The 18,130-nt window shown below is 40.9% G+C and overlaps 5 protein-coding genes across 7 annotated transcripts; 3 read left to right on the top strand and 2 right to left on the bottom strand.

Annotated features, from left to right (window-relative positions):
- Window positions 1-787: 787 nt before the first annotated feature.
- LOC128252927 (uncharacterized zinc finger protein CG2678) lies at window positions 788-9,519 on the bottom strand. 3 transcript variants are annotated; one of them, XM_052981155.1, is made up of 4 exons: window positions 9,319-9,519; window positions 1,649-2,161; window positions 1,527-1,595; window positions 788-1,447 (listed from the first exon to the last, which is right to left on the bottom strand). In XM_052981155.1, the coding sequence occupies exons 2-4, from the start codon at window positions 2,149-2,151 to the stop codon at window positions 1,027-1,029; spliced, it is 993 nt and encodes a 330-aa protein (XP_052837115.1). In that variant the 5' UTR covers window positions 2,152-2,161; window positions 9,319-9,519; the 3' UTR covers window positions 788-1,026. The 3 variants fall into 3 exon arrangements, with proteins under 3 accessions (XP_052837115.1, XP_052837113.1, XP_052837114.1); XM_052981153.1 differs by lacking the exon at window positions 9,319-9,519 and adding an exon at window positions 4,123-4,738; XM_052981154.1 differs by lacking the exon at window positions 9,319-9,519 and adding an exon at window positions 4,123-4,738 and having other exon boundaries at window positions 1,655-2,161.
- On the top strand, window positions 5,233-6,342 carry LOC128252939 (putative riboflavin kinase). Its single transcript, XM_052981171.1, has 3 exons — window positions 5,233-5,320; window positions 5,383-5,594; window positions 5,659-6,342. Exons 1-3 carry the CDS (start codon window positions 5,301-5,303, stop codon window positions 6,033-6,035), a joined length of 609 nt encoding a protein of 202 aa, XP_052837131.1. The 5' UTR covers window positions 5,233-5,300; the 3' UTR covers window positions 6,036-6,342.
- On the top strand, window positions 6,887-9,317 carry LOC128252925 (amidophosphoribosyltransferase). The gene is given in 3 exon segments (XM_052981150.1): window positions 6,887-7,201; window positions 7,282-7,831; window positions 7,833-9,317. Coding segments are annotated over 2 exon segments (1,641 nt in total). The 5' UTR covers window positions 6,887-7,201; window positions 7,282-7,285; the 3' UTR covers window positions 8,928-9,317.
- A 139-nt stretch (window positions 9,520-9,658) lies between the features above and the next one.
- On the bottom strand, window positions 9,659-11,406 carry LOC128252929 (transcription initiation factor TFIID subunit 7). Its single transcript, XM_052981158.1, has 2 exons — window positions 11,108-11,406; window positions 9,659-11,052 (listed from the first exon to the last, which is right to left on the bottom strand). The coding sequence occupies exons 1-2, from the start codon at window positions 11,204-11,206 to the stop codon at window positions 9,808-9,810; spliced, it is 1,344 nt and encodes a 447-aa protein (XP_052837118.1). The 5' UTR covers window positions 11,207-11,406; the 3' UTR covers window positions 9,659-9,807.
- A 530-nt stretch (window positions 11,407-11,936) lies between these two features.
- Window positions 11,937-17,211, top strand: LOC128252920 (ER membrane protein complex subunit 1). Its single transcript, XM_052981142.1, is given in 14 exon segments — window positions 11,937-12,198; window positions 12,255-12,897; window positions 13,283-13,429; window positions 13,488-13,800; window positions 13,875-13,895; window positions 14,607-14,941; window positions 14,998-15,192; window positions 15,254-15,331; window positions 15,390-15,591; window positions 15,651-15,728; window positions 15,731-15,802; window positions 15,874-16,044; window positions 16,107-16,340; window positions 16,639-17,211. Coding segments are annotated over 14 exon segments (2,748 nt in total). The 5' UTR covers window positions 11,937-12,100; the 3' UTR covers window positions 16,800-17,211.
- Window positions 17,212-18,130: the final 919 nt, after the last annotated feature.

Here is an 18,130-nt window from a genome sequence, read left to right as displayed (position 1 = left end):
TCTGATATCTATTTACCGTAAAAAGTTTGAAAGGTTGGAAAGTCTATTCGACAGATGTTGAACGAATAAATATATACCAACCAAAAATGTGTTTCTATTTATTTATTTTGTACAATATTTTTATTAAATAATTGTTATAACTGCAAGGGTATATAAACTTCAACATACCGAAGATAGCTTTTTTTCTTGTTTAAAGTCATATAATGTTTTATGTTATTGGTTCCGATATCAAAATATACTTATTTTTCATTTAAAAAAATGTGTTGCCCGTTTCACATGGTATGATTCAATAACGATTATTTCGGTCTTTGTTATAAAGGAAAATCAAAGACGACCATATAGGAAGCAAATGTGAAATGGAACCAAAAATTGGTATACCAGTAACAAATAAAAATGTAAACGCCAATTTTCACTTATTTATTGAAAGCTTCTAAAATTACAGCGGCTACTATTATTACTATTTACACAAAAAAAAGAACGAACAAAATCTAGAATGGTTCGAAATTCCACCCCAAATTGTTTTAAAATGTTATGAACGAGCGTTCATGAAGTTTGAACAAACGGGCCCACGCACTTTTTGACCTCGTTCGAACTTATTTTTTACCGTTTTAACCGTTGGGTTTAAAGGGATAAAAAAGGATAAAGGGTAGAATACACTATTTAAAGATTAAATCTAAAAATTGTTTATTTTTTAATTGTCAAGCAACTTAAAAAATATCAAGATTCGTTTCTTCAAAGGTTAAATTATGATTAAATGTAACCGAACTCCTAGAGTGGTCAATCCATACTCCAATGAACTGGACATATTCAATTAATATTCAAAAATAGTAATCTTTAAATTATAGTTACACAATATGACAGTAATTCTCGCAATGGTCCTTACGTTCAAATTATTTTGAACAAATCGAATTAAAAACACAATCGAGAAAACTAAATTTAAGTACCAAATAACAAATGATTAGGTTTCAGCCAGCAAAGGAATTTGATATTATAACAGTAGGTATAAAAAGTGTTCTGCTAGTTATGTTAGGCTCTCTCATATATAGTCGCCGGGATGGCCATCCTCTTGGACATTATCTTCCCTTGGATCGATGCCAAGGTGTTGCTGTGAATACGTTTTTTGTGCTTTCGCAAATATTCCACATCCACAAACACCAAACAGCAGAACTCGCAGCGAAACAGATCTCCCGAGTGACCACGCTCATGCCTTTTGAGATGTGACTCTGTGCGGAATTCCTTGCTACAGTAAGAACATTTTACTGGGTCCGGACCACGATTGTGGATGAGCATATGTCGTCTCAGGTTGGAATTACTAAAAAAGTCCTTGAAGCAAACATGGCACTTCGGCTTGCTGTTGGTAAGAAAGCTCATATCGTTATTTTTAGGGTCAGCTTCCTCGCTTGTGCTTCTTTGAAAAGAAACATCCGGTTTTAGAGGATCCCAGTTGCTGAAAAGTTACAAAAAGGGGCAAGTTAAGTTACACAAGGCCAGCAAAAATACTGTTTCTCATAAACAATTTTACCCACCGCAGCAGCTTGGGTCCAAGCACATTATGACTACTCAAATTCTCTTTGTCGAAAAACGTATCGCCCGTTCTAGTCGGAAACAGAATAAAGTTAAAATCGTTCAAATAGTGCACTGAACTCACACCCACGGTTTAGGCAAAGATTGACCCTTTGACCGACGGCCACTGATGCTGTTCTCTGCGCACTGCGGTTTCATATCCTGCTCCTGCTCCTGATCGCTCAGCTCCGAGTCGAGGTCCTTTGTGGAATCGGACTCGATCGACCCCAGCTTCGGTAGGTGCTCCCTCCGATGAATTTTCAGCTGGAGGCCCTCGCTGAACACGGCCGAGCACTCGCTGCAGGAGAGCGGGCCGTCGTTGTCGTGGCTGCGAAGGTGTCTCTTGAGGTAATCCTTCCGCACGAAGGCCTTTGCGCAGTGAGGACACTTGTGCGTTGGCTTGCTTATGTGGGTCAGCAGATGTCGCCGCAGGTTGTACTTATTAGTGCACGACCGTGGGCAGTAGGGGCACCTGTGGCACATGTTACTGATATGGGCCCTCAACTGAGTTTGAGAGGAGAACATCTTGGGGCAGTGCGGGCACTTGTAATTGCCATTGGCATCGGAACGCACTCGTCGCTGCATCATTTTGGCCCTCCTGAAAATTGTAATAATTCGATTTAGTTAGCTGTTGTGGCATGCCATTATCTTTTATTAGCTTTTTGAACGATCAGCCACCAATTATTAACATCACCTCAAAAATCTAACTTTTACACTCTTTGAATAGTCGGCATATAACTGTATGGTTAGTATAACAGTTATATGGCAGCTATATCAACTATGTCAAATAAAAACACCTCCTAAACAGAAAAAAATGTCGCCACTATCGCATCTTAAACAAACACAATTTCGGATATCAAATTTTGTTACGAAAAAATTAGCAAACATTCAACGAAAAAATAAACTTATAAAATTGTTTTCGTTCGGACCGCTTCAGCCACGTTTTTAAACTTTTTGCCTTCGCATGCATTTTTATACCCTTGCAGAGAGTATTATAATTTCAGTCAGAAGTTTGGAACGCAGTGAAGGCAACATCTCCCCATAAAGTATATATATTCTTGATCAGCATCACTAGGAGAGACGATCTAGCCATGTCCGTCTGTCCGTCCGTTTCTACGCAAACTAGTCTTTCAGTTTTAAAGCTATCTGCATGAAACTTTCCCAAAAGTTGTCTTTCTATTGCAGGTAGTATATAAGTGGGAACGAGCCGGATCAGACGACTATAGCATATAGCTCCCATAGGAACAATCGGAAAAATAAAAAAAAATTATAACTTAGCTTTTTTTTTATTATTTTTTTTTGTCCTTCGAGATATAGTAATGGTTAAATATTTCAGAATTACGGTTTAAATTTCATCAAAATCGGACGACTATAACTTAAAGCTCCCAAAGGAACAATATATATAAAACAAAAAAATTTTAAAAAAATTAACTTTTTAATTTATTTAATTTTAATTTTTAATTTGTATTTTTTTTTTTAGAAATTCTTTATGATTAATTAATAATTTGACAGTTCAGAATTACGCTTTTAGTTTTATTCAGATCGGAAAACGATCTCTTATAGCTGCCTTAGGAACTATCGAATAGTTGAGCTGCAAATCATTATAGCTTCAATGTTTTTAAACATATACGCAAGTAATCATAATTTAATGTTTTCATGAATATTTAATTTTTGCAATTATTTGCAGCTCAATTATTCGATAGTTCCTATGGCAGCTATATGATATCGTTTTCCGATATTAACAAAATTAGAAGTGAAATTCTGAACCGTCAAATTATTAATAAGTCAAAAAGAAATTAAAAAAAAAAAATACAAAATATATTTTTTAATATTTTTATTGTTTCCATGGGAGCTTTGTGTTATAGTATTCCGATTTTGTGGAAATTAACTTAAAAAAAAATCAAAAAACAGCAGACATAAAATTTGTTTTTCAATTATTTGTCCGATTGGTCCTATGGGAGATATATGCTATAGTCGTCCGATCCTGCTCGTTCCTACTTATGTACTACCTGCAATAGAAAGACAACTAGTTTACGTAGTAACGGACGGACAGAAGCACAGACCGACATGGCTAGATCGACTCTCCTAGTGATGCTGATCAAGAATAAATACACTTTATAGGGTTGGAAATGTCTCCTTCACTGCGTTGTTTCTGACTGAAATTATAATAACCTCTGCAAGGGTATAAAAATTGGGTTTATCTAGTTTACGGTCCTTACTTCCAAAAACCCCAAGAAATCCTCGATTGACCACGCTTTCTTAGGAATTTTCGTGAAGAAAATATGTTCCGTTCGGTCAAGTTTCTCTTGTTATCAACTTCAATGTAACCTTTTTTTATTTCAATAAATTCCTATTAAATCGAAAAGGGTGCTGACGATTTGATACGTATGTTAATTCGTAACCTTTAAATATAAAAAGGTGTTTTGTCTCCTGGATTTGTGAATCACTTTTCCCAAAGATCACGAAATAAATAGTTCATGGATCGCAGTTAGAAGCCTATTCGAATTCACAGTAACTCATTGAAAAGCCTACTTAAATCCAATTACAAGAATGTATTACCCTGCAGTAGGCCTCTTGCGGAGATCTGGAATTGAATTAAATTCGGCTGGAACATCTGCATGGTTCTGATCGATCTGCGATTCCAGTTTCTGCTGTTGATGACTACGCCGATCTCCTTGGATCGGCTTCTGATGTAGGTTCTGATACTTATAAGAGTTTGTTCGAAGCTGCGCTTCCACTTTTTGCTCCTGATGAGGACCACTTTCCATCTTGTTTTCCGGCAGATAAGGCTGTTTGAGGACTTGGCAGTAGTGCTGGTAGCTCCGCTCGCTCTTCCACTTGAACCGAAAGGCGTTTTGGGCGGCTAGGACGCAGGACAGGCAGATGTACTGCGGCAGGAGGTCCCCGCGTTCCACTGGGCGATTGGTGCACTGGACCAGTATGTCTGAGAGGTTCATCTCCGGCCTGTCGAGAGTCGGATCTCGGACATCGGTGAAGATGTTCACCAGGGTGGCGGTCTCGTCCATACAAAACCGGCACACGTTCCTCACGATCTTCATGGTCAAATAATCTCCAAGAAACACTTTCCCCGTGGACTGTGATTTTACAATGGTTTTGATGGACTCATCGCTGGTAATTCATAAAAATGAACAGTACATTTTTCTGAAGAAGTGTGTGTGCATGAGGTTTGAACAGGGTGCTACCGCTACAGGTGCAAAGATGTTACTCCATTAGCATTCAGTATTGTTTTCACATATTATTCTGCTGTCATGTTTTTTTACATGTGATAACTTAAAACCAACTTATGTATTAAAATTATATATATATATTTAAATATTTTAAAACCCAATTTTATATATTATTAGGATGTTTATATATAAACAAACAGCTAGCTAGCAACTATATTAAGAAAATTAATTCAAATTATCCCATCCTTGTGATAAAAACTGTACGATATATTTAATTGGTAAACGTACATGTTATTCTTAAACAGCTTAACTAATACGTGCCCGATTGGTGAACAAAAATAAGAATTGAAAAAATTAATATTATATAAAAAATATACGTTATTTTGCGCACCAACAAAATGGGAACCCCCCTCACAAATAAGTTGTTCTACGCGCCTGCTCCAAAAAACTGCAACAAGTTGGCAGCTCCCTTTTCAAACAGCTGATTTGGTAACTTTCTGAGTGCGAACTTTTTCTGAATGTCTGTGTTTGTGAATGTTGTGCTGATCAATGGGAAAAGTAATAGTTATGTGAGTGGCTAGGCGGTAATCACATCGAGCTCTGTAGGGAACCCCGCTTGATTCTTCGCCAGATTCGATAAATTGGCACGCTACGCTTTGCGGTCACAGAGAATACCACAAATTAATTGCTCGTTGACCTGGGGAAATCATATCAAGCGCCACCGCAGCACAGGGTTAGAGTCCAGCGATACCCGGGAAATGCTCAGCCAACTACCTCTCTTCGCTAGCGGCGAGATCGTCAAGGGATTCGGACGTGGCTCCAAAGAGCTGGGCATCCCAACAGGTTGGTGGCGACGTCAAGTGAACCTTAAAGGTCATTGCTAATTGATAACCAAACCACTTGTTAGCTAACTTTCCGCTGGAGGTGGTGAAATCCCTGCCGGAATCACTGCCCACGGGCGCGTACTACGGCTGGGCGAACGTGGACAATGGACCCGTGTACAAAATGGTTCTCAGCGTCGGCTGGAATCCCTTCTACAGCAACAAGGAGAAGAGCGTGGAGACGCACATGCTGCACAACTTCAACTGCGACCTGTACGGCCAGATACTTAAGATATGCATTGTGGGATTCTTGCGACCAGAGCGCAGTTTCGACTCCCTGGAGTCGCTGATTGCCGCCATTCGGGCGGACATTGAGCAGGCCAAGGGACTTCTGGACGAGGCCGACAAGGCCAAGCTGAAGGAGGCTCCATTCTTCACCGAAAAGCGCTGTCCCTCGAAGTAGTTATTTCACTAGCTATCCCTAACGAGGCGTAAAAGCAGGCACAATTTCTCGCTCTTTTGTAAATGGAATAGTTAATTCCACAAGTTATCTTATCACTCAACTGCACGATGTACAAAGCGGAATTCGAATATCGATTCAAGTACTTAAGTTGGCTGTTTTCATTAAATTCCGATTCCCTCATCATGACACCAAAAAATGAAACCAATCGCATTTAATTCAGTTACTTGTCAAGTTTATAAATTAAATTTTTTTATAAATGGAGGCTATAATTTATATAATGCCTGTTGCTTGGAAGATGTTCCTCTTGTAAATTACAGGCTTGTCCAACAAGTTGTATAATGTATAAAACATTTTCTTTATATTACAAAATTTTTTAAAAATTAAAAGACAATAAAATAATTTTTTTTGCACAGCGCATTGCTGATTGGATTAATATAATTTGGTTTTCGATATATTTATCAACCAAAAAATATATGTATATTTATATATACATACGCAACAACAAAATAGAAAGGAAGGAAACAAACATATGGTTAAAAAATTATACTTTAGATATTTGACTTTCGTATACATGCTATTTTAATTTATTTAAACTTGACAATAACTGTTAATTCTTTTTTTTAATGTGTCTTAGTTTAAATTTCGCTAATATTTAGTACAAAATGTTAAGAGAAACCAGATTATAAATATGAAAAAGTTTAAAAATTACACATTTCAATCAATTCAATCCTCCAGATATCAATTCAGAAAGTTACATTCAAATTTATTTTTATGGTATAATTTTTTTCTTAAGAGTAAATAACGTTTTTCACTTGTTTTCCTGCCTTTTTTGTTTTTGATATCCAGTTCTTCTGAACCGATTTCGGTCATCAATAACTATTTTACTGAAAATGGAACGTTTTTCAACTTTATAATTCATTTTATAGGGAAAGGCTTACTAATATAGATGGAGAGCTCGAAAAAGCCCTACAACTGAAGTTGTTGAAGGGATTTTTGTATGAACGCTGTTATCGATCCGGGGCCACAGACTATCGATAGCAGCGACCGATCGATATTGGGCTTGATCTCGTACGATTACGGCCCCTTCCCATACCACCACACAAAATTAAGCTGCGTGCGAGCGTGCGAGGATTTTTCTTCTATAAAATCGTTGCGTAAATCAACAGGTAAGTCAGATCGACGCCAACTGCGCCACGAACTGCAATCGGCAATTCAAAGTTACCATATTGCACTTGTCTCCCAGCAGCAACATGTCAACGCCACAGCAGCAGCAACAGTCGCAACATGTGCGCGTGGTCGGGCAGCAGCAGCAGCAACAAGAGGCTGTGACCCCCACTTTGGAATCGGAATCGGAATCGGCAACCAAATCCATCTCGGCCAGCAAGGAGCTAACCGGTTTGACCCACGAGTGTGGCGTTTTTGGGGCCATCGCTTGCGGGGATTGGCCAGCACAAATGGACATTGCACACGTGATTTGCTTGGGACTGGTGGCACTGCAACATCGCGGGCAGGAATCCGCTGGTATAGCCACTAGCGAGGGCAACTGCTCCAAGAACTTCAACGTGCACAAGGGCATGGGCATGATCAGCACCCTCTTCAACGATGATTCCATGAAGAAGCTGCGCGGGAACCTGGGCATCGGTCACACGCGCTACTCCACCGCCGGCGGTTCCGGAGTGGTCAACTGCCAGCCCTTTGTGGTGCACACGGCTCATGGAGCACTGGCCCTGGCCCACAACGGCGAGCTGGTCAACAACGAATCTCTGCGGAGGGAGGTTCTGGCCAGGGGAGTGGGCCTTGTCCACCCACAGCGACAGTGAGTTGATCGCCCAATCGCTGTGCTGTGCGCCGGAGGATGTTTCCGAACTGGATGGCCCCAACTGGCCGGCCAGAATCAGGCATTTTATGATGCTGGCGCCGCTCTCCTACTCGCTGGTAATCATGCTGAAGGACAAGATCTACGCCGTGAGGGACACCTATGGCAACAGGCCATTGTGCATAGGAAAGATCGTTCCCATCAATGCTGGGCATGGCAATAGTGCTGAAACGCCCGCTGATGGCTGGGTGGTTTCTAGTGAGAGCTGCGGATTCCTCTCCATCGGAGCCAGATACGTACGAGAAGTAGAGCCAGGGGAGATTGTGGAACTCTCGCGGAGTGGCTACCGTACGGTGGACATCGTAGAAAGGCCCGACTTCAAGCGCATGGCGTTTTGTATCTTTGAGTACGTTTACTTCGCCCGCGGAGATAGTATCTTCGAGGGCCAGATGGTCTACACAGTGCGCCTGCAGTGCGGCAGGCAGCTGTGGCGTGAAGCTCCCGTGACGGCCGATATCGTGAGTTCCGTTCCCGAATCCGGAACAGCGGCGGCTCATGGCTATGCCCGTGAGTCTGGCATAGAGTTTGCCGAGGTTCTCTGCAGAAATCGGTACGTAGGACGCACTTTTATTCAACCCTCGACCAGGTTGCGGCAGCTGGGAGTGGCCAAGAAGTTCGGAGCTCTGTCCGAGAACGTGGCTGGCAAGAGGTTGGTCTTGATAGACGATTCTATCGTGCGAGGCAACACCATTGGACCCATCATTAAGCTGCTGCGAGATGCCGGCGCCCGGGAGGTGCACATTCGCATTGCCAGCCCGCCGCTGCAGTATCCGTGTTATATGGGCATCAATATTCCAACTCGTGAAGAATTGATTGCCAACAAACTGAATGCCAAACAATTAGCCAGGCATGTGGGCGCCGACAGTCTAGCTTATCTAAGTGTGGGGGGACTGGTGGAAGCAGTCCAGTTGAAGCACCGGGATGCAGCGGACGACAAGTCCAAGCCCACAGGTCACTGCACCGCCTGTCTCACTGGAGAATATCCCGGTGGGCTGCCCGATGAGCTGAGTTGGTGATTCCAAATGAAGCCTGGTTCCAAACGTAAGGAATTGGCCTTCAGAAACCAGTTTTTTACACTTTTGCCCACCACAAACGAAAAAAGTAACTCATGCAGTATCACAAGCCATAGAGGGCGTCAAATTGCTGTCACAAAATTTTGCATTTAGTTTATCTAGATTTAAAACCCTCCCATTCCTATTTACACACCTACCTTCTACCTTCTTAGATCTTAAGTGAAAAGCTAACGTGCTTTCCCAAACTAAAATACATTGATTTAAAACGTGTTGTTTTGTCTCTGGAACTTCACACTTATAGTACAAAATATAATCCTCTTTGTTGCCCATCTTGAATATCTGTAAAATGTTATTGCGAATGCCAATAATAAAGACATTTAGACTATGATCATACCAGAACCGTTGCTTGCATTAACTTTTGAATATGATACATGCATGCGTGGGCCTTCAAGATATGGAATTACGTATTCGATATCGTCCATCTCAACCCAAGGTATGTTCGACAAGCCGAAGCTATGCATCATTTCATATGTGGATTATGGCTGCGTCACACATTCGTCACTTTTAACAGAGTTTCTATATGATACTGCAGAATGCTGATAGCTTTGAAGAATACATTTTTTCTATGAGACCTTGTAGATTTATGGCTATTGCTAACTTATCAATTCTAATAAAGTAAAGACTTACAGAGAATAATGATAAGCCCAATAAGTAAACAAAATTTCTTGGCGTAGGTTGATAAACTTACCTAGTTGCAGTTAATATTAAACAATCACCGACCGGCATTCTATGATGAAAAAGCTATTTATAACTTTTTTTATAAAACTAAATAAAACTAACTAACTACTAGTCTTCGACAGTCCATTTACACTCTGTTTTAGCTTTAGGACTCTAACATGTTCTCAAAGTCCTTTAGCTCCAGTTCTCTTTCAATGACCTGAGTGTAGAGATTATCCAATGTTTCCTGCATACGTTGCTTCAGCGTGGCATTCTGGATGGACGCGATTTCCGTGGATTTCTGTACCTGCTGCGCCTTCAGCTCGCTGATCTGCCGCGTTAGTTGACTGATCTTCTGGTGCACCTGTTGCTGCGTAAACTGCGGCTGCGGCTCGTCTATGAACTCCATATTCTCGAACTCCTCTCGCTTGGACAACATCTGGGTGTCGTAAAAGCCACTAGGAGCAGCCAGGTTGGAGCTGGAGCCGGCGGCGCTTAGCTTGGGACTGCTTGCCTCATGATTAAACATTGATTTGCTGAACTCATTTTGTTCCATTTTCATGCCGCCGGCTCCGGCATTACTGCCACTAGCGCCAAAGAAGTCAGACATGCGTGAATCATCCGCCGAGAGGCGTGAAGACTCTTCCAGCTCCCGCTGCTGAATGTTGTTGTTGCCCCGATTTGGTTCGTCCTCGTCATCCGTTGTAGACACTTCCTCGCCGAAGATGTCGTGGGCAGCAACTCCCATGTTGGGCGCCCGATGTGAGGGAAAGTTGCTGGCTTCGTCATCGTCAGACTCCACATTGATGTCCTGCTGGGAGCTCATTTCCATGATCGTCTTATCGCTGGCATGCATAGTGGTTTCGTCCTGCAGATCATCATCCGCATCGTTATAGGGCTTTATTTCCGATTGATCCAGGTCATCCATTGGCTTATCCTCCTCGTTGATGATTTCATAGTCAACCCTGACAGCTTCGTTGTCAATGCGGAGCAGATGCTTTACTTCCTTTTCGATTTCAGGAGCTTCGACATTTTTTTTCTTTAGAGTCTTACGGAACCGACGTTTCCTCACATTCTTGCAGGGCGGAGTGATGCCGTGCGGAAACAGGTACTTCTTATCCACCTTATTGGGATCCTTCTTCTTGTTTTTGTTGGGCGACTCCTTCTCCGTCTCGTCCTCCGGCTCCTCCTTGCAAATGAGTATTTGGCAGATGTCCGCCGACTTGTAGAAGCTCTTGTTGTCGATGGTCTTGTAGCTTTCCACGACAGTGGGCAAGTCCAGAAGTTTTGTGTACAGCAATTGGTCGTCTAGTCGCACTTCGCCGTACCTCAGGTCCTGGTCCAGTTGGATGGTCAGGCGGTCCTTCACGGTGCCCGCGTTTATTGCTTCATGGACACTGTCGGCCAATTCCTAGCCAAGAATCAATAATTAGCCGACATGGTGAAAATAAAGCCCAATATCTTACCTTCGGCACGCGCATTATAAACTGGCTCTCCAGTTCTACGCCATCGTCCCGCGGCTTGTGCTCAGCCTGCTTGACCTTATCGCTCTTCTTTTCAAACATTTGGAGGCAGAAACGTAATATTTATTTTGTTTGTGCTTCGTGTTGCCGCAACACCCGTAAATGCCGTGGACTTATTTGGCCACCCTCGCGTACGTGGAAATCACGAAGCTATTTGTTTGGTTACCGGTTGGTTATTTAAATGATTTTTTTAATTTTTTCGAGATAGTCAATTATAATTTGTATGAGTTTTTGGTTCGTGCTTAAAGAAATTAGCGGTGGAAAAACACCGATGTCATCGATGTTTTCAAAACATCGGTAAAATCGATGTTCTGCAAGACAACATCGATGTTTTCCATCTCTGATAGCCTGATTCCATTGGCGCATTAGCATTTAACTAATGCTACTCCGACATGTGAGTGGTACGAACAGCTGATATTGGTTTGTTTATTTCTGAATTTTCGCAAATCAAAACGAAATGAATTAAAAATCATGAATATGAGTGAGTTTATTCAACCCTTTTAAGCTCAGCAAGGTTGGAAACGAACATGATCGCTGTAGATATTCAACCGTTCAGTTGTGTCAATCCCTATATATGGCCCTTAAATATGAAAAAAGATCTGAACACAAGAGTACATTTATAAAACCTTTTTTTTTATTTTGAAATTTTAGCAGTGGAAAACCGAGTGTTTACTCTCTAGAGCGGGCACTGTAAGAGCAAAACCAGCGGCAGTGTGAGCAGGGCATAACAATTGTTTTGAGTATCGGGTTAGGCACCGATCAAATATCGATATCATTGGCGTAGCCAACCCTGCTCCGATTTCTTCTTCTCATTCTTTGCTGTGACGGAAAACACAAATTAATGTGGATTTCTATTAGTTTATAACATAAAAAGGCATCGGAAGTTGAATAACTAGAGCTCGCAGGAGTCGAAGGGGAGAAAGCAAGGCGGACGACATGCAGGAGAAGTGGTTACTAACCGGCCTTTCGGTGGCGCTTCTGCTATTGGGCACCTGCTCGGCCCTGTACGAAGACCAGATTAAGAAGTTTGACTGGTGAGTGTGGCCTGATAAATGACCATTGACCTGGCAGATAAATGTGTCTTCTGCAGGCGAGGCGTGAATGTGGGCGCGTTGAAGCAATCCCGGGTGGACCTGAACCACTTCCAGCCGCGGATTCTGGTCAGCACCCATGAGGGAGTGGTGGCCAGCTTGTGCGTAAAGACCGGCGAGCTGGTGTGGCGCCAGGTGCTGGAGCAAAAGCCGCGCGGCGACATCAAGCTACTGCAAGTGAGTGGATTTTCTGACGACAGCAGCGACACGGCCGCCGCTCCGATGGGCAGCAACCTTGGCTTCGACATGCTCACCGTACAGGGACATGCGCCTGCTCTAGTGCGTGGCTGGAACACCAACATGGGCGCCCTCGAGTGGGAGTGGTCCATGATGCCGCTGAACACTGAGCGGGCTCAGGAGGCGCTGTGGTTCTACAGCAGATCCGTGCTCTACCACGTGCTGCCCGCCTGGCGGAGCCACCTGGAGGTCACCGCCTATTTCGCCAGCTCGGGCCACAGCACTGGCAGCACCAGCAAGTTGATGGCCTCCTGGATCAGTCCGGAGAGCTGCTCACTCAGCGGCACCTTCTACGTCTGTGTGGACGGCAAGCAGTTAATCAGCCTGGATCTGGTGTCCAAGAGCGGTCAGGTGATCCGGACTTCGCTCGAGGCGGAGCCCAAGGGAAGCCTCAAAGCCATGGCGGTAAGAAACATAATTTTAGTCTTTATCAAAACATCGAAATCAACTTTTATTATTATTTCGTACTTTATAATTAATCAAATCTTATTAAACAAGTTTTTAGATATTAATTAAGCTATGACAAGGGCAGTTGCTTAACTTAAATGACTGGCCTAAAAGACGGACTTGACGAGGAAGAAAAATTACATAAATTACATAATAAATAATTCAGATAATTTCAATAAGTTCAGAGTCGAAGGTCACAGCAGCCAGCTAACTAGTTATTAATTTAATTATAATTTAGTGCGCTTGTCACACAGCTCGACAAATTATTTGGCTAAACATTTTTTTAGTTAAAAAGAATTGTTTATCCATACTTACGTTGTACATTTTTTACACGATCCAACAGGGACTCAACGGTGTTGTGATTGTTGATGGCAATCTTATCAGTGTCAACAAGGACCAATCTGTATGCCCTGGACTGCAAGCATCCAGCTACACCGTGGGCAGCTTTAACTACCGCAAGATCTTGGCGTATTCAGATCTTGCTTTTGGGGTGTGTTTTGCATTTTTAACGGATTGACAACTTTGTTAATATTGTTGGTTTTTAAAAGATTGTCAAGATCAATGCCGTGTATCTGGATAACTGCGAGCCGGTGACTGAAATAGAGCAGAGTTTGCCTTTCCCCGCGCACTTCGGAAGTCCAGAGCTTAGCAACTTCGACTGCAAACAGAAGCGCAATGGCGAGGGCAAGAGTTGCCTTTTCCTGTTCAGCACCAGTTCCGAATCTATTGTGGCCGTCCAGCAAGGACGCATCCGTTGGTCGCGTGAGGAGGCGCTGGCCAATGTAATCGACTCGCAATTTGTGGATCTGCCTCTTGCCGATACCGAGGGCACTCTGGAGAGCGAGATGAAGGGCAAGGCCGGTGAGTGTTTACTAGTATAAGCGTTACTTTAAGCAAAATTCTAAAATTTTTATTTTTGAAAATGCAAACCAAAGGGGATTTTACAAGTTTCGAAAGTAAGTGAATTACCACAGCAATTTAGGACTAAAATTGTGTTTTTTAAAAGTATTGTTTTGTTGTTTTTATAATTTTGCAAAAACAATTAATTACCAATGTATATAACCACAATCAATATAAACACGACCGTTGACTAATACATGTTAGCATTTTTATTTGCCATTTAACAATTAATTATAAGAACTGTTCCATTTTCAGTAATCCAATTGTATTTAATAGTAAATTGTAAACTAATGGATATGAAAAAAAAGATAAGAAACTTAATATATTTTGAATTAATTGGTTCATATATATATATGTAAAGCTTATATTAAGACTTTTTTATTTGCCATTTAACAATTAATTATAAGAACTGTTCCATTTTCAGTAATCCAATTGTATTTAATAGTAAATTGTAAACTAATGGATATGAAAAAAAAGATAAGAAACTTAATATATTTTGAATTAATTGGTTCATATATATATATGTAAAGCTTATATTAAGACTTTTTTATTTGCCATTTAACAATTAATTATAAGAACTGTTCCATTTTCAGTAATCCAATTGTATTTAATAGTAAATTGTAAACTAATGGATATGAAAAAAAAGATAAGAAACTTAATATATTTTGAATTAATTGGTTCATATATATATATGTAAAGCTTATATTAAGACTTCAATTATTTTAATACATTTTCTTGCTCATTTTACGAATTTTCCATTTAAACAGGAGACATTGTCAGTGCTTTTTTGCGTCGCATCACCACACAAGCTGTTCAAATTAGAAGCTTGTTTCTTCATGTTATCGGTCTCGGTCCACCGCCCACGGACACTCAGCGTGCTGGCCTGGTCCGCGATTCCTTTGGCCTCCACAAGATGCTGGTTCTGCTAACGCGTGCTGGAAAGATTTTTGGGATTGACAACATCTCGGGAAAGCATCACTGGCAGCTTTATCTTCCCAATGTCAGTGGTTTTGACAACGACGAGCAGATGCGTTTGATTGTTCAGCGGTCGGCCAAACACTTTCCTCTTCAGCCTCTGTGTACTATTTTGGGCAAGGACGCTGTAAGTTAGACTGATAACTATAAACAATTCCTAGCTTGTTATTCTTCTTTTCATAGGTCAATGGCAATGGAGTGCTCTACCGTTTTAATCCCATTACTGGAAAAGCTGCGGAAGGCGGACTTATTCAGCTGGACTACAAAATCAAGCAGCTATCGTTGCTAGGTGAAACGGAAAAGGACTTTGTAAAGGGCATCCTGTTATTGGATTCATCAAACAAGGTTCATGTGTATCCCCAACATGCGACGCCTTTGGTAAGAAACAAGATACCATGGTAATCCAACTGGGCTTACAAATATTCACCTTCTTTTAAAGGCCGATGGCATGTATCTGTACACAGCCGATGTAAGAACCGCGGAGTTGGCCGGCTACTTCGTCAAATATGCGGGCGGCGTAAGTAAATCAACTTTACCGCCTAAGGGCCATTAAATAATTGAATCATTTCCGCTAGAAATTGTCGAGCACGCATGTATGGAATGCCCGTCTGGGCGGCCATAACTCAGAGCAGCAGATTATCGGTGTTTCCGGCAAGAACCCCATCGAGCATGTTCACTCTCAGGGCCGTGTGTTGGGCGATCGATCGGTGCTATACAAGTACATCAACCCCAATTTAGTGGCCTTTGTTACACAGGCGCCAGATGCCACACACAAATGTGAGTCTTCGTGCACTTTGTTTTAATTGTGATTCATTAAAATGTCCTCCGTTTCACAGCCGTGCTCAACTTGTATCTCGTTGATGTGGTCTCCGGCTCAGTTGTTTTTACCATAACGCATCGCAAGGTGCGTGCTCCATTAGCATTGTCCATTCAGAAAACTGGCTTGCCTACTCCTATTTCAATGAGAAAGTGCGACGCACAGAGATTAGTAAGTTAAAAAGCATAAAACATAAGATGCATTTGGTGAATTTTAATCACCAATAATCTCCCACTTTACAGCGACCATTGAACTATACGAGGGCAAGACTCAGGCGAACAACAGCGTTTGGAGCTCCTTGCAGGCTCCACCCATGCCGCTTGTGGAGCGTCAGTCTTATATACTCCCCACAATTGTTGAGACTCTTAGGGAGACGATCACAGAGCGCGGCATTACCAACAAGCATGTGCTGAGTAAGCTGTAACAACAGTTTTTTGTTAAAAACTTGCAATACGATGTTTCGCAATATTTCTAGTCGGCACCGCCAGTGGTTCTATTGTCGAAATGCCGTGGCATTTGTTGGATCCTCGTCGCCCCATTGCATCCACCACTCAAGGACGTGAGGAAGGAGCCATTCCATACATACCCGAGTTGCCTTTGCCAACGGAGAGCCATATTAATTACAACCAGACGGTCGCCCGTCTGCGGAATATTTATACTGCGCCCAGTGGTCTGGAGAGTACCTGTTTAGTCGTTGCTACGGGCTTAGGTAAGCAATATATATAGATTTTCAATAAAATATTTTTTATCGATTTTATAAAAAACAAACAGCACAAAATCATTTGATACACCAAGCTCATCCTGAATGATTTTAAGTGTGTATCATTTACTTAAAGAAGTATTTGTAATTCCCAATTAACCATTTTTATAAATATTTGCCTTGAATAGCAGCTGTCTTATTAGCTATGCAAATAAAATGTAGCTACCACATTCTCCTTTGAATATTTAAATTTATTTTCATATACGTGTGTCAAATTAATACCAACCAAACTTGTCTTCTATTGCAGATTTATTTGTTACACGTGTGGCGCCCTCGAAGACGTTCGATTTGTTAAAGGAAGACTTTGACTATATTCTTATTTCCATAGTGCTAGTCGCGCTCACATCGGGCTCGTTGATTGTTAAGCATTTAGCGTCGCGGAAATTGCTCAAGCAGGCGTGGAAATAAGCGTGGCATTATTTTTAAATATTTGCTTTATATACATATACAATTTAACTGCGACCAAATACAACAAGGGAGAGTGGAATGAAGAGAGTAAAGCAAACCGGCGATGAGAATATACATAACATAATTCTGATAGCTGCATTACATCCCATAATGCGATCAATAAAAACTCGTTCTCAACGCTAAGCCTAGGCAATTATTTATAAATAATTATATAGCGTTAAACATCAAATAATTATAACTAGCTGTTGAAAGATTTTCATTGCATTTTTCTGTTCCTTTGATTTGTGTACTTTTAAATTTCCATATATGAAAAATATCAGCATTGAAAGTGTGTTAAAAAAATGTAGTTAATAAAAACATTTGTAAAGGAGGACAATGGTAAAGTAAATAAATAATTTTTTCATCATATTAATTACGTTTTTCGGTTTCATTTTATTCAATAAAGAGTGTTCTTAACCAGAAACTTGCGGAAATAAACACAGTATACAGTGACACGAGTTAGAATACTCGTTTTAAATAACATGCATTTTTCTTTTTTTCAGAACGCAGATTTACGCTGTTATGATATCGTTTTCCGAATTTAATAAAATAAAGTCGGAAAAACGATATCATATTGCTGTCATAGGAACGATCGAATAATTGAAATCAAGTAGTTTTAAAGAATATTTAATTTTTGCATTAGCTGCAATGGTAAATAAACTTCGGCTTGCTCAAGTTTGCTTTTTTCTTGTTATTTTTTGGAGTTTCCATACACTTCTGGTTATTGAAACATAGATGCGGATTTTGTCGTTTAGTGTTAGGTGAATTGTCTATTTTAAAGCGATCTGTTTTCCGATAAGACTAGTTTCGTATGGAAACGTAAATAGCCCTTAAAAATACCTTTTTGTCGATATAAATCACGTAACTGTAGCTTAAGTCGTTTGGACGTGTAAAATCTAGCTTTTTTTTATCCTGCTAGGCTTTCCAAAAAGTGGAAGAATAAAAGGTTTTCATCTCGAGCTGCTTAATATAGTAAAATTGAGTTCAGGATCCTAAAACATCTCTTTGATACGCACATACAAACCAACAACGGGAAAGCGTTCTCATTTAAAAAGTGCTGTATTTGTCTTGTTTATATTTTGTAAAAACTCTTAGTAACCACAATCACTTGTAAACCTTTTCATTGCTATTTAATTTTTTTATGATTGGACATTCTTAGCTGACTTCGAATATTGCACTCGCTTACTGGTGCTCATCGTCACTACGTGTACTGCCGTCCATAGTGATACAGTTGAATAAAAACCAATACAATTATTCGTTGAGCTTACAAAATTTTATACATCAATAATTAA

The sequence above is a fragment of the Drosophila gunungcola genome, chromosome 3R (assembly GCF_025200985.1).
Source record: "Drosophila gunungcola strain Sukarami chromosome 3R, Dgunungcola_SK_2, whole genome shotgun sequence".
Lineage (NCBI taxonomy): Eukaryota > Metazoa > Arthropoda > Insecta > Diptera > Drosophilidae > Drosophila > Drosophila gunungcola.
The sequence above is the reverse complement of the archived record's forward strand: the minus strand, read 5'-3'. Positions and strand labels throughout refer to the sequence as shown.

What these genes read in the sequence shown, in the direction of transcription:
- LOC128252939 (XM_052981171.1), top strand. Translation starts at nt 5,301, where the DNA reads ATGGGAAAAGTAATAGTTAT. An exon ending in ATGGGAAAAGTAATAGTTAT is followed by an intron (nt 5,321 to 5,382) that starts GTGAGTGGCTAG and finishes ATTCTTCGCCAG; the next exon opens with ATTCGATAAATTGGCACGCT. An exon ending in AGAGCTGGGCATCCCAACAG is followed by an intron (nt 5,595 to 5,658) that starts GTTGGTGGCGAC and finishes ACCACTTGTTAG; the next exon opens with CTAACTTTCCGCTGGAGGTG.
- LOC128252929 (XM_052981158.1), bottom strand. Translation starts at nt 11,206, where the DNA reads ATGTTTGAAAAGAAGAGCGATAAGGTCAAGCAGGCTGAGCACAAGCCG. An exon ending in TTATAATGCGCGTGCCGAAG is followed by an intron (nt 11,053 to 11,107) that starts GTAAGATATTGG and finishes ATTCTTGGCTAG; the next exon opens with GAATTGGCCGACAGTGTCCA.
- LOC128252927 (XM_052981153.1), bottom strand. Translation starts at nt 4,622, where the DNA reads ATGAAGATCGTGAGGAACGTGTGCCGGTTTTGTATGGACGAGACCGCC. An exon ending in TCTTTGCCTAAACCGTGGGT is followed by an intron (nt 1,596 to 1,648) that starts GTGAGTTCAGTG and finishes GTTTCCGACTAG; the next exon opens with AACGGGCGATACGTTTTTCG. An exon ending in CTTGGACCCAAGCTGCTGCG is followed by an intron (nt 1,448 to 1,526) that starts GTGGGTAAAATT and finishes GTAACTTTTCAG; the next exon opens with CAACTGGGATCCTCTAAAAC.